Source organism: Stegodyphus dumicola, chromosome 12 (genome assembly GCF_044657685.1).
Source record: "Stegodyphus dumicola isolate Sdum_Otavi_A_Nest chromosome 12, ASM4465768v1".
NCBI lineage: Eukaryota > Metazoa > Arthropoda > Arachnida > Araneae > Eresidae > Stegodyphus > Stegodyphus dumicola.
The window spans coordinates 72,515,259-72,528,377 of NC_140779.1; the positions used below are offsets into that span (position 1 = coordinate 72,515,259).

Sequence of the window (13,119 nt, forward strand, 5' to 3'; positions counted from 1 at the left end):
ACATAAGTTCGCCGCAAGTAATAAGCTTTAAAATTTGATATAACTCCTTTATCCATCGGTTATATTAATGATGCAGTTGCGTTACGCGGCAACCACTTCGATTGGAATGCATGTTATTAAATCAGATAAATTTGTTGGGTGACCTGGAGCATTATCCATTAAAAGTAGCGCTTTTGGTTCAAGTTTTTATTATTATTATTATTATTATTATTTTGTAATATTGTTTAACAGACAGGCAAAAATGTTCAGTAAACCAACTTTGGAAAATTTTCAAAGTTATCCATAATTTTTTATTAGACTCCCAAATTACAGGTGAAATTGATTTTGATATTCCTTTCATCGCTCATGGGTTTTTCGGGGGATAAACAATAAATTTCGTTTCTCATGGGATAAACAAGAAGTGGCTTTAATTTGAAGTTTCCATTGGCTTTAGCACCCAGGAGAAGTGTTAAGCGATCTTTCGCAGCTTTAAATCCTGGTGCACGTGTTTCTTCACGGGACAGAAATGTATGTTTTGGCATTTTTTCCCAAAATAGGCCCGTTTCACTGACATTAAAAGCTAATTCTGGAGGAAGTTTTATCGCTCAGTTATTGTTCTCAATGTCGCTGTGAATTCAGTCACCGCTTTTATATCTCCACTTTCTGCTTTTCTGTAACGTATATGTTATGAAGATTATTTCTATGTTTAAATCTTATAAACCATCCTCGACTTGCAACGAAAGTTTCATTGTGTCACCTGTTTCAATCTGAATGTGATCAAAAATTCTTCTTGCTTTTCTCATTATAATAGCTTTCCTTAATGGCATATTGCGTTCAATTTCGTCGTCAATCCATACAAGTCAATCCATACAAGTCGTCAAGTCGTTTTTCCATCGACTCTATCGTATTATTTCTAGAGCGAGTTCAGGTTGCAAAGGTTTTTGTAGTTGTAGTTGCTGATGATATTATTTCTTCTTTATTCTTGAAAATTGTCCTTATTGTTGAAGTTGACAAGTTCAATGCAACACCAGTTTGACGTTGACGTTCGCCACTAACTAATCTTCTAAGCACCTGCATTTTAGTTTCTAGCGAAATGCTTTTCTTGTCGCTTTATTTTCGCGTTTGTTATTATCAACCATATTAAAATCTAAAAATATTAATATTTATCACTATAGCAATCATTACATTACATAAATTTATACTTACAATAACAAATACAAATGTTTGAAATAATAAAAATAAGTTTGTGTGACACTACAGAGAAGAGCATTGCGGATTAGTTACTTTCGATTCCGGGGAAGCCCAATGCTGTGCACAATTTTCATGGAATCTCTCTATTCCAATAAAAACGCGTAAAACGAAAACATCGCTAAACGGACCAGTGTTAAATGAGGTCTGACTATACATTAATGGAAATAACCTCCAGAACAATTCCATATTAACTACTTGCTTTTCATATAACTCACAGAAAGATAGGGGTTCGAAAAAAAAAACCAATTCTTGTTTATTATTCTATTGGCTTTATTTCCACAAATTTGGTCCTAGATCTGTTCTTGTAAAGTTTCTCATGATAATGTAAAACTGATACAACTAATTTCAGCATTGAAGGTATAAAGGTTTTCAATTTTTTATGTGGCCCTTGCATAGCAGGGAAATGGTCGATTGGGAAGATGCTCCTTTTGCACTAATAAGTTACGTTCAAAACGTTCCATGTGCAAAATTCAGTGACGTACGTATTTAATAACATCTGAGGGCCTATTACATAACTAGTGTTGTTTAACACAAAACAGTTTCTTAATTGCACAATGAGCTACTTTCATTTTACAGTTGCTCCAGGAGTTTTAAAAGAACATATATGATTTCAGTGAAAGTATGCATTGAATTATCACCATATTTGTTTCTAATATCTTCATGAATTTTCCACATAAAATGAGTATCCTGATGTTACTCACTTTTCCATGACGGAGTTCAGAAACGTAGACCCATGCATAACAGAGAATGGTAGATATTAGCTTTATAATGTTTCTCTCACATATGCAAATAATAACTTGCTTTTGGAAGCATAAAGCAGTTGAATATTGCATCCTTTCACTTAGAAAAACTTGAAATCTGAAACAATTTATCATCATTTGACTAATATTGTAATTCCTGAAATCATGTAACTGAAAAATTAGTTAAATTTAAAATATTTTTATATTTGTCTAAAATTTCGATAGTATTCTTAACTTTCATTTGCATATATTCTCTTAAATTTCATTCATATAAATGCAGTTCATGTCTTGGCTTTTCAAAAAATGCTTATTTCTCTTAAAACTTCATGTTTTCAAAGAAATCACCTACCGAGATTTAGAATCTTATTTCACTAATAAAATTTTATATATAGCACTCAAATTTTAATGAACTGTTTTCAGGTCTTTGATAACTTTTATTCTCTGTAATGAAACAAATCATTTGAAGAAAACCATTTTGATATGCTGTAATTCATTGGCTCTAATTTGCACCTGTTAATTTAGTCCCTTCTCACACCCCAAACAAATATTCAAAGCATATAAAATAAGTGAAAAAAATGCTAAAATGCATTTTGCAAATGATTTTTAATAATCAGATAATTAACAAATTCAATAACAAAATTATTATATATATTAAAATCGGTAGTTTTAAAATTTAATTATGCCATAATAATAAGTAATTTGTAAATATTTTCGATTCTAAGACACCATTAATTCTAAGATGCATTCTATTTCCAGCAGCATTTCTTAGAGAAAAAGTGCATTTTTGCATCAAAAAATATGAGAGTTTTTCGTTTCAAATGAATATATGACATACTTACCGTAAGAACCCTCTCTCGAATGCTGTTAGTCAGCAAGATTACCATACAAGACCTTGTTTCTATTTATTTTCATGAAAAAAGATGTTAATATTTTAACAAAGCAAAATAATATGTCAGTATATCAAAATGAAAGTTTCTTTCATTGTTAACATACTTAACATTACACAGTTCATTGAAATATCGCAAAATTCAATTTCAGAGACAAAAATTACTTTTCAAAAGTGTACAAAAGGCATCAACCAAATGAAACTATATTCTTACCTTAACTAATAAATTAGGATTCCTCCATATGTCATAAACATCAGAAAACAATGATTTTCCATCTTGTTCAATGTTCTCAATGCAACATTTTCCACTTTTGATTTTAATTTTAAGAGCAACATGCATTCCTGTGATAGCAAGTGATGCTGAATTTTCATCATTTCCAGATATCAGCTCCCATGACTTAGAGACATATAAATAATAAATGAAAATTAATTGAACATAACTAGTTGGCCATGTGAAATTTGCATTACATGCAGTATAGTTGACTTTACTACTGTTTACACTCATTCCAAACTACAGAGAAAAATTATTGGCACTTTAAGAAAAAAATGTTTCTCATCTTAAAGAGAGATGAATAACAAATTTTCATTTGTATATAGGCATGTATACATACATTGTAGAGAAATTAGGTTATTATTTTTATTTTAAAGCAAGAGACGTGAAAACTGAGCAGTGCTCTCGCCGGGACTCGAACCTAGGATCTCTAGAATACTCGCTGAGTATGCTGACCATTACACCACTAAGGCATGCTAAGAAGGCGGTAAAAATACCTTATAACGTACACAGGCATATAAATATGTAATGTTTTATTAATAACTGATAATTACCTCGCATTAAATATTACATACAATTTATAAATATCTGTAATATAGAAAGAAAGTTTTTAGTATGTAAGCTTGGCATTCAAATCGCTAATTCCAAAATTGTTTACCTCTTTTTATTGCAACTCTTTGATTTAAAATTGAAAGTTTAAGTATTTAAAGTTAATAATTTTAAAGAAATGTAATTAAGTTTAAATATGCATAACATAATTAGAATTTAAATGCTAACTTTGAACTTTTTATCCATTATTTGTTTCACATGCTCAGTTCAACAAATATCTTAAGCACACGAAAACTTTACAGTTAGTAAAAATTATTATTTTTATTATTCCAATTTTGTTGGTATTCTTCTTCAGTTATTATTGGTAATAATGACTTACTAATATAACTGCTTTGCTTCCGCTGCTTTAATGAGACAAGACAATACGTTGATGCTAGTACAGTGAAAGTATATTTTGTTGCTGCTATGCCTGGTTTAATAAAGTATATTGAATATGTTGATATTTCACATTAAAAATGAAGTAAAACATAAAATTTCCTTCACAAATGAAGTAAAATATTTCAAATTCAATTTTATTAGAAATGAAAACAGTATTTTAAAAACTGCATTTAAACTATTACACATACATCTTGTTCAACGAATTATAGCACAGCAATCTATAGTTACTTTGTAAAAAATGCCTTCATGGTTAAATTTGTAAGGAAAATTACTTATTACTACTCATAAGAAAACATGAAACCAAGCACAGTCAGCCTTTCCAAGAATTAAATTCAAACTGATCTAATAATATTTTATGCCTTTAGCCACTCAAGCATTGCGGATCAATTACACATGCATTCGAAACTTATTTTATATATCTTAAATATATTTTATAATGTAAGTACTCCTCAAGCTGATATACACATAACAGCTGGTTAATTAATTATAACCCTGATGATTAATTAACCATGGCTCTAATTATATACACGAAATAAAACTTTCACATGATTTAAAAATAAATGTTAAAAAAAAAATGAAAAGAAATATACATACAAAATCCTTAATATTTAATAAAATAAAAGAACATGATTAAATACATTTCTAGCATTATAACAGTTGAAATTTTCAAAGATCAGTTTCATTATAATTCTAGTTTTTAAGGATTTTTAAAATAGAATATAATGAAGGCAACATCGGAGGGAATACTATTCTTAAATTGTTAAAAATCATTAGGCATTTATTCGAGTGAAAAAGCATGCATTTAAGTTTTATGAAACTAGAAGGAAAAAAATATTACTTGATATGGCATATTATTATAACGTCTCTGCAATAATGCTATCACACCAAAACGGTTTGTTTTAAAAGATATATGGCCGGTATCTAAAACAAAATATTAAGCTGTTTTTAAGGCAAGAAAATATTCACCATATGTTATACGAAGTAATAAAATCTAAATTAAAATGATGAATATTTTACCTAATATTCTAATCTATTTTAGCTATTTTTTTAATAATAATTCAGTGGAACTTCGATTATTCCCCAATCTCGAGGTTTTTGACTACAATGATCTAGATTACAAAGGTGAAGATTTTCAGATTCTAATACACACTCTTTTGCAAAAAAATCGAAGCACCATAAAGGAAGTGGTTGTTTTTGACGAAATTGACTATGTTTATAGCTCATACACAGATAATAAAATGATAAAAAAATCAAGGTCATAATACCTGTTCACGGCTCACAATCACCCATTGAGTGTTCATATTAGTGATTGGTCGAACCGCCCCTGACGGCAATGCATGCTTGAATTCGTCGAGGCAAGGAATGGTAGAGGTTCCTAATGTCATCTTGCAACACGTTCTGACAGGCATTCATCAGTTGTCGCACCAGATCTGCGATATTTTGTGGGGCCCGAATCTGGCGGCCTACGATGTCCCAGACATGCTCGATTGGTGAAAGGTCTGGTGACCTTGCTGGCCAAGGAAGAGTGTCAACCGAACGAAGACAGACCAGAGACATGCGAGCGGTATGTTGTATGGCATTATCTTGTTGGAAAATGGTTCCAGGACGACGTGACATGAAGGGTAATGCAACCGGCCGCAGGGTGGTATCAACATATCGTTGAGCTGTTAAAGATGTACGGAGGAGGACTAAAGATGACCTGCTGTCGTAAGAAATAGCGCCTCACACTACCACACCAGTGGTTATGGCTATATGCCTTTGTAAAACAAAGGCTGATTGGGATTGCTGGCCCCGTCATCTTCTTCAAGAGTAAAGCGGAATTCATCGCTGAACACTATAGGATGCCAGTCTGATGGCAGCCATGATGATCGGCTGCGACACCACTCCAGACGACTCCGCCGATGTTGTGGGGTCAAAGGCAAACGTCTTAAAGGCCTTTGTGAGCGTAACGCCTCCTCAGACAAACACCGTGTGATGGTGGACGGTACCACGGGAGGTATAGACGTGGCTGTAGTGGATTGAATAGTCGACAATGATACTGTTACAGATTTGGTATTTGAATAGTTAATGTTAGTAGAATTATAAATAAAATTGTTTTATTCCCCTCGCAATGCAGCGCGTGGTGAATATTAAAGGAAAGCTAAGCCAGAAAATTAAAAATACAAGAGTGCGTGCATTTAACATTTAATAAATAAATATCTCTTTTTGATTTCGAGAAAGTGCACGAAAATTCTCGCGCATTTAGAAAGCTTATAAGCGGCATGAAATCTTCTCAGTTCGTTATTTTAGTTAATTTGTTGTTGTTTTAAGAGTTTGTTTAGAAAACTGCTCTTGTTGACTATCGAATTTGCGGATTAGCTTTCTCTAGCTGTTTTGAATTAAGTTCTCTTGAACGTTTGAGTAGCTGAAAGATAATTACCGTGAGATATTGTAATACTGAACGAATATCTGAGAAAAATTAAGCATTTTTGTTGTGATAATAATAAATTTTTTTCATTTTTCATCGAACTTGTGCAATCAATTCAAACGAATTACGGTATTGTTGCGTGCGTACGGCACGCAACAATACCGTTGGGTCGGTTCGGGCCTGGCGAACAATCATCCTATCTTGCCTCACATTTGTGATCCTTGGCCTTCTAGACCCTTCATTTCGTCGGCAATTTCCTTGTAGTAACTATTTGCTGCTAACAACTTTACACAGCAGTGTCTGTACGCTGCAGATGACGGCCAGTTGTTCGGTATAACCACCCAGCTTCACGCAACCCTACAATGCGACCACGTTCGAAGTCGTTTAGTTATCTGTAAGGTCTTCGATATCGTCGTAATGGCATCTTAAGTTGCTTTTTTACGGAATTACAATGGCAGCAACAACAACAAAAAAAACAAAAAAAAAAAAAAGGTAAAATTTCCGCCTCCGTTACTGGTTTTATACTTTGCGAATTGCGCTCTAGAAATGCGCACTATGATCGCATCTCCTATTCATTTGCCTTGAAGCTTTGAATATTTGCATGTTTAATCAAGATGTGTTTGCATACCAAATTGCGTCACGATCGCAAACGTCCTTCTTGGTGCTTCAATTTTTTTTTTTTTTTTTGCAAAAGAGTGCATTTTGGGTATTATTACAAAAGAAATGTAGAGAAATTTCGATTATTCACCGGGCTGGAACTGCCTTCATGATTAATAAAGATGGATAACAGATGGATAACAGAATCTCCTCCACCTACCACCATTCCCAGGAATGAGAATCCATAATAAATATCCACCTTTAGAACAGCCTTTTTTACAGTATGAATAAAAATATATACAGACTTAAACTCATTTGAAATTTATCATTTTACAACTCATTTCCTGACTTATATAGTACAAATATAAGGTACTTTTCATTAAAACCATGCCAATTAAATATTGTGTGCCAAAGAATCAAATTCGGTAACCAGTTAATTTCACATTATGAGTATATACACAATAATGTCACTGCAGATAAGCAAGAAAAAAAAAACACTGAGCCAGCAATTTTTCGTCTATTTCAGCTCTCTCTCTCTCTTTTTTTTAATAAAAAAACAATCTATATATATATATATATAGATTTCACAAATTAGTAGTATTCAAATGTCAAATAGTCATGATTTAATTATTACTAGACAGCGGTACCTAAAAACCTCTAAAAGGCATTATTCAAAAACTGCAAAATTAAACACTACTGCAGCACCTCGCACTAAAAGGCATCATTCAAAAAACTATAAAATTAAACACTACTATAACACTGAAATGACATTGCAGTGGAAGATTTATAGAAAGGATGCTGGTTTGAAGGTTTGCATATTCTAATTCTAAGAAGTATTTGGTTTATTAACTTTTGGTATCATAAGCTCACATTAATAGAATTCTATTAGCTGCAACTAATAATCGAACACTATAGAACTGTTAATTTGAATAATTATGTACTTTCTTATTTATGAATTTCTGTATTTGTCTTTTTGATGTAATAAAAAAGACAATTCTTCATGAAGCTGTATATATCTTAAAGAGTTGCCACTCTTATCTTCAGCTGGAAATCATGCTAACATTTATGTTTGGCAACAAGTGGCACTTGAAAGGAATCTCAAACAATATCTAGTTATCAATACAATGGAAAATAACAAATATCTCCACCATTTTCAACAGCATAATTTAATTTTATATCTAATTACCATACACAGAGAATATTTTAAGTTGGTACGAGAAATTTTATAAGCTGCCTGTTAAAGTCTTCACACATGCACACACACACACCATATGTGATATTCCGTTGTTACCGAAGTTGCTATTTTTAATGGAAATATTCCTTAGCAGTTTGACAGCACAATGCTGTATTTACTGAAAAATTATTTTTAGCCTCTCATTCAATATACAGATGGAGAGACAATTATATCTTATCTCCTTTTTTATTATTACTCTTTGTAGCGGCTTCTGCCTGTCTATTATACTGAAAGTTAAAAGAATGGCGGATTAATCAAATTTCCACTGTATATATAAAACCAACTAAATAAGGTAACCAACTATACAGAAAGTACAGTGAGTACCTTCATCATATTTTGTTTCAAAAAAGCCTATAGATGTAAATCCTTTCTTATGATCAACCCAAAAAGCAGGGAGTGGCTGTTCAAGAAATAATACATCATCTGGAACTCTAAATTAAATCACATTAGCGTAAAACATTTCATTATTGCAAATAGCACATAAAATATGAGAAAAATAAGAATCAAGGCATCCATTATAATAAATCATAAATATTTTTACAGTTACATAAAATAATAAATCATGCTTAAAGTATTTAAAAAACATCTAAAAGTAGCCCGCAAATAAATGTTACTCAAAGGCTTTTTTGTAAAATTCTTTCTTTGTAAGTCTGTAATATCTGAACATAAATAACACTTATACAAAAATGTTAATCATAAAAATATACTTGTACATATATCTAAATGAAGCAAAACATTTTAAAATATTGTAGACAAAGAAATTATAAAAATACCGTACTTCAAGGTCAAAGATATAGCACTACACATTTCTTTATCAAATCGCTTAATTTCGGAATCTGCAAATTCAGCAGCTAAGGCAGGGGACATGTCAGGTTTAGGATGCCTAATTGGTATAATGCTGGTTTGATAAGGAATATGTCTAAGTACTTTTTCTTCACCTATAAGATTAAATAAAATTCTTGTTAGACATTTTTGCAAGTGGTTTTAGTACAAAACTGGATTTTTATAACTAAACAGCATAAAAATTAATCACACACTGGCAAGCAAAAGTTAGAGAACAGCATGATTTTTAAGAATTACACCTCAAAATAAAACATTTATTAAGGTGAATTTTACAATCATGGATCTTCAATGAACTTCAATGAAAATCAAACATCACAATTCTGAAACAATATATTCTTGTTTCAGAATTGTGATGTGAAAGGCAATAAATTTAACAAACAACAAAAAAAAAAAAAAAAAAAAAAAAAAAGCAGAAGTTCGACAATTTTTTTTTTTTAAATTTCTAAATAGTGTGCATGATCATTAAGTATTAACTGGTCTTCTGAACTTTCGGTGCAATATTTGGTAACTACTACCTTACAAATGGTCATAAACCTAACAAAAACATATATTCTTCACTTTCGATATATTAACAAATGCACATTTATAAGAGAAGCAATTTCAAATATGACATCTGATTTCTTATCATTTGATCTTTTATTCACATTATTTATTGATTTGTGTGTAAGTGTTCTGATCTAAAGGGTAAAGAGGTTATCCCTTTAGATCTATTTTAAACATTATTTTTAGCAATTTTATTTTTAACCTTTTTTTGCTACTCACTTCCTGCAACCTAGTTTTCCTGAATTTTTAAAATTGTAAGGCTAGTTAAATTTAGGTTAGTTTATCTTCCTTTAAAATATTTCTGGTATATATATATAGGAAATATGGCAGAACTTCACTGGTTGTTGCCCAATACAGTCTTATGGCTAAACATTGATTTGTTTAGGTAGATTGGGGTCTTACCGTTATCTCAGATCAAATTTGACTTGTTAAGAAGTAAAGGCAATAATCGAATTTTATTTTCTACTGAAGACAGCAAAATGAAGTCTTTAGCATGGATTTTATTTTGAATTTTCAGCATTAAAAAATATTCAGATGAATCCTACTTGAGGTAGAAGGATTCAGAAACTAGAAGAAAGGTCAAAGACAGGAAAGTGTTCTATAGGCCCATTATCATTCTAGTAGTACTGATTTCTAACAAATGATAACACCATAACAATACCCAACTAACAACAATCTAATAGATTTTTCAGACACCTATTTAGCAACTGCTGTTACCCTAAGGTTACCTGACTAACCACAATCTAGTAGATTTACTAGATACCTATTTAGCAATTGCTGTTATCCTAGTAATCCAAATCTTGCAAAAGCAGGTTTGGATCGCTTGAAAAAAAGACAGGATAAGATGTTCAAAGGATTGGAAATGCGTCAAATAGCTCCATAAATGTGGATTGTTTGTCTAATTACCAATATAATATGCCCTCTTAATACTTATCACACAGTTATGTCTTACTCAAATACAATGTAATATTAATTTCAATATGATTGAAATAATTACAGTTAAATTATAGTTAAATGTATTTTTAATAATTTTGGTATCTCCAATCACAAATCATCTATATTCACTTTCTCCTAATTACAACTGATGTAAGAACGTCACTGATAAAAAAATAAAAATAAAAAGTACTCTGAACATTACTTTAAAGTTACTTTTAAACTTACAATGTTTACTTACATAAAATTTAACATACTAACAAATTAACAGTTCAATACTTTTAAAAAAATCACTACATCTAAATAGCTGTTTCTTAGAAGACACCATTCATTCACTCCACACATTAAATCAAACAGATAGTTTTCCCCAGAGAAATTGGTTACTAATTTTTTAAAAGTCTTATTTGATTATTCATTCAAAATTTCAGCTATATATATATATATATTCCCCCCCTTCCCCTGTAAACTGTGTATATCTCAGTAGCAATACATACTTTTTATCACATAGAGATGTGCACTACTTGAATAAAACTTTAAAATATTACTAATTTATATGACTTAAAAATTTATATTACTTAATTTACTTAAAAATATCAGTAATATTCACTAAAATATTAGCTCAGTCAAATTCAGTCAAAATTCAGTCAAATTATACAAAAAGCAATTCACAAAAATAAGAAAGTAGTCGATCTATTTTCCAGTATTTGAATTGTGGTCAAACCTCTATTTATTTATTTCACCACTAGTAGACCTGACATAGTATTCATTGTCTTTGAGGTGATTATATCCTTCGCAGAAAACATTTCCTTTTACCCCTTACAGTAATTGTTCACCACCTCTGAATAAAATCTCTCTTTTATTATTGTCGCTGTGTTGTTTCCCTCATCATTCTGGTATTCAGGAACTTACACCAGAATTGTACAACGTAGTAGCAACGAGCCAGCCAGAAGCAACGTACTACCCACATTACATAAAACTCCGACAGTTCCAATAAAATAATTGGGAACTAGGTTTGTCCATTTAAAAGATTCTCTACCCAACTGTTATATGAAGGGTGGTTACATACGCTGTTCTATTCTTGGCCCAGCAAATGCAAGGGAGAGAGTAAGACATATTCTCAGCGTCCACCGCCCATTTGCGCTTAACATCCCAAGGGCTTCCGTACAAGAACAACTGCATTAATTAATGTCCTGACAGGGTCTAACACCATTGCATAGTGTTGAGAAAGAAGCAGTAATCTAATCAGTATTTCATCTTCGCACTCCCATAAACTTCTGTGATGAGTGGCAATCTCCACAAAATTATGAAATGACAGCGACGACGCTACATGTTCGCCTAGCACTTAAAGGGCAAGGTGTAAACACACATCTGCACCATCATAACATCCCCAGCAACAACACATCGACTGCATACACGAATGATTAACCATGAAAGACAAATCTGGCAGTGCACTAGTTCTTCAGCATGGAGAAGAAACCTTACACTTATCGGGGAAGCAACCAAGCGATAATAGTAGTTTTAGGCAGAAGCAGTAGCTATTTCCAAAGATATCTAGTACATCACTCCAGCAAAAGCTACAGGACATCACCATCCACAAAAACAGCATATTGATACTTCTGTCCATACTCAACCCCATCCATCGCCGTACTCACACATCCCATACAGTTACGCAAATCCAGAGAGACTTGCGGAAGTATTAACATCACATCACGCTCTCTTGGGGGAAAACACATGCTGTGGTCAATGGAAATGAAGCAGCTCACAGATAGCCAAGGAGGCAACATCAGGAATAATATATTATCCACAATCAGCACTTTAGCCTCGCTCATACTTGAAGAAACAAGTGAAATGCAAGCCACAAATCAAATGGCAAACAGAATGTGAAAATGGCTGCCGCACATTACTTTTGCATCACACAAGTAGACGACGAATACAACATGACTTCCCCGCAAATTAACACGATTTATCACAGGACATAGTCCCTTTCCCGAATATGTCAATGGACACGGCGTCAACAACACCGACCTCTGTGTCTGTGTAGAAATTTGTAATCCAGACCATTATCTTACCATTTGTCCATTTACCATAGAACACCACCTTAAAATCTCCAGAAACAATATACTGCTGCAAGTTTATGGTAAAACCACGTCATCAAGTGGCAAGGATCGTCCCGATTATCAACAAGCTTGCAAAACTCTGAACCAACCTATTCCTCGTAATATAATTTGTTTTTTAATATTACTTTGTTTGCTTTTACTTTTTTGTTTTAGTTTTTGTTAAAAGGAATAGTGCATGGTAATAATTTAATATTCATTCTGCGTGTTTCTAGAAATTTAACTCTCTGTACCATGCATTTGGATGTTGTGCATTATATGTTTGTAAAAATTCAATAACGTTCGTAAAGTGTTGTCTTTATAACGTATACTATTCTAACAGAATATTCTGCTG

General features: G+C 32.1%; 1 protein-coding gene across 2 annotated transcripts in view; it reads right to left on the reverse strand.

Annotated features, from left to right (window-relative positions):
- LOC118189581 (dynein axonemal intermediate chain 7-like) overlaps positions 1 to 13,119 on the reverse strand; it is a 94,553-nt gene that overhangs the window by 38,905 nt on the left and 42,529 nt on the right. For both annotated transcript variants that reach the window (XM_085806567.1, XM_085806568.1), the window contains 4 exons: positions 9,131 to 9,290; positions 8,677 to 8,783; positions 4,953 to 5,035; positions 3,071 to 3,253 (listed from right to left, as the gene is read on the reverse strand). In XM_085806567.1, coding sequence (XP_085662693.1) covers positions 3,071 to 3,253; positions 4,953 to 5,035; positions 8,677 to 8,783; positions 9,131 to 9,290 — 533 coding nt within the window. The remainder of the gene's footprint in view (positions 1 to 3,070; positions 3,254 to 4,952; positions 5,036 to 8,676; positions 8,784 to 9,130; positions 9,291 to 13,119) is intronic.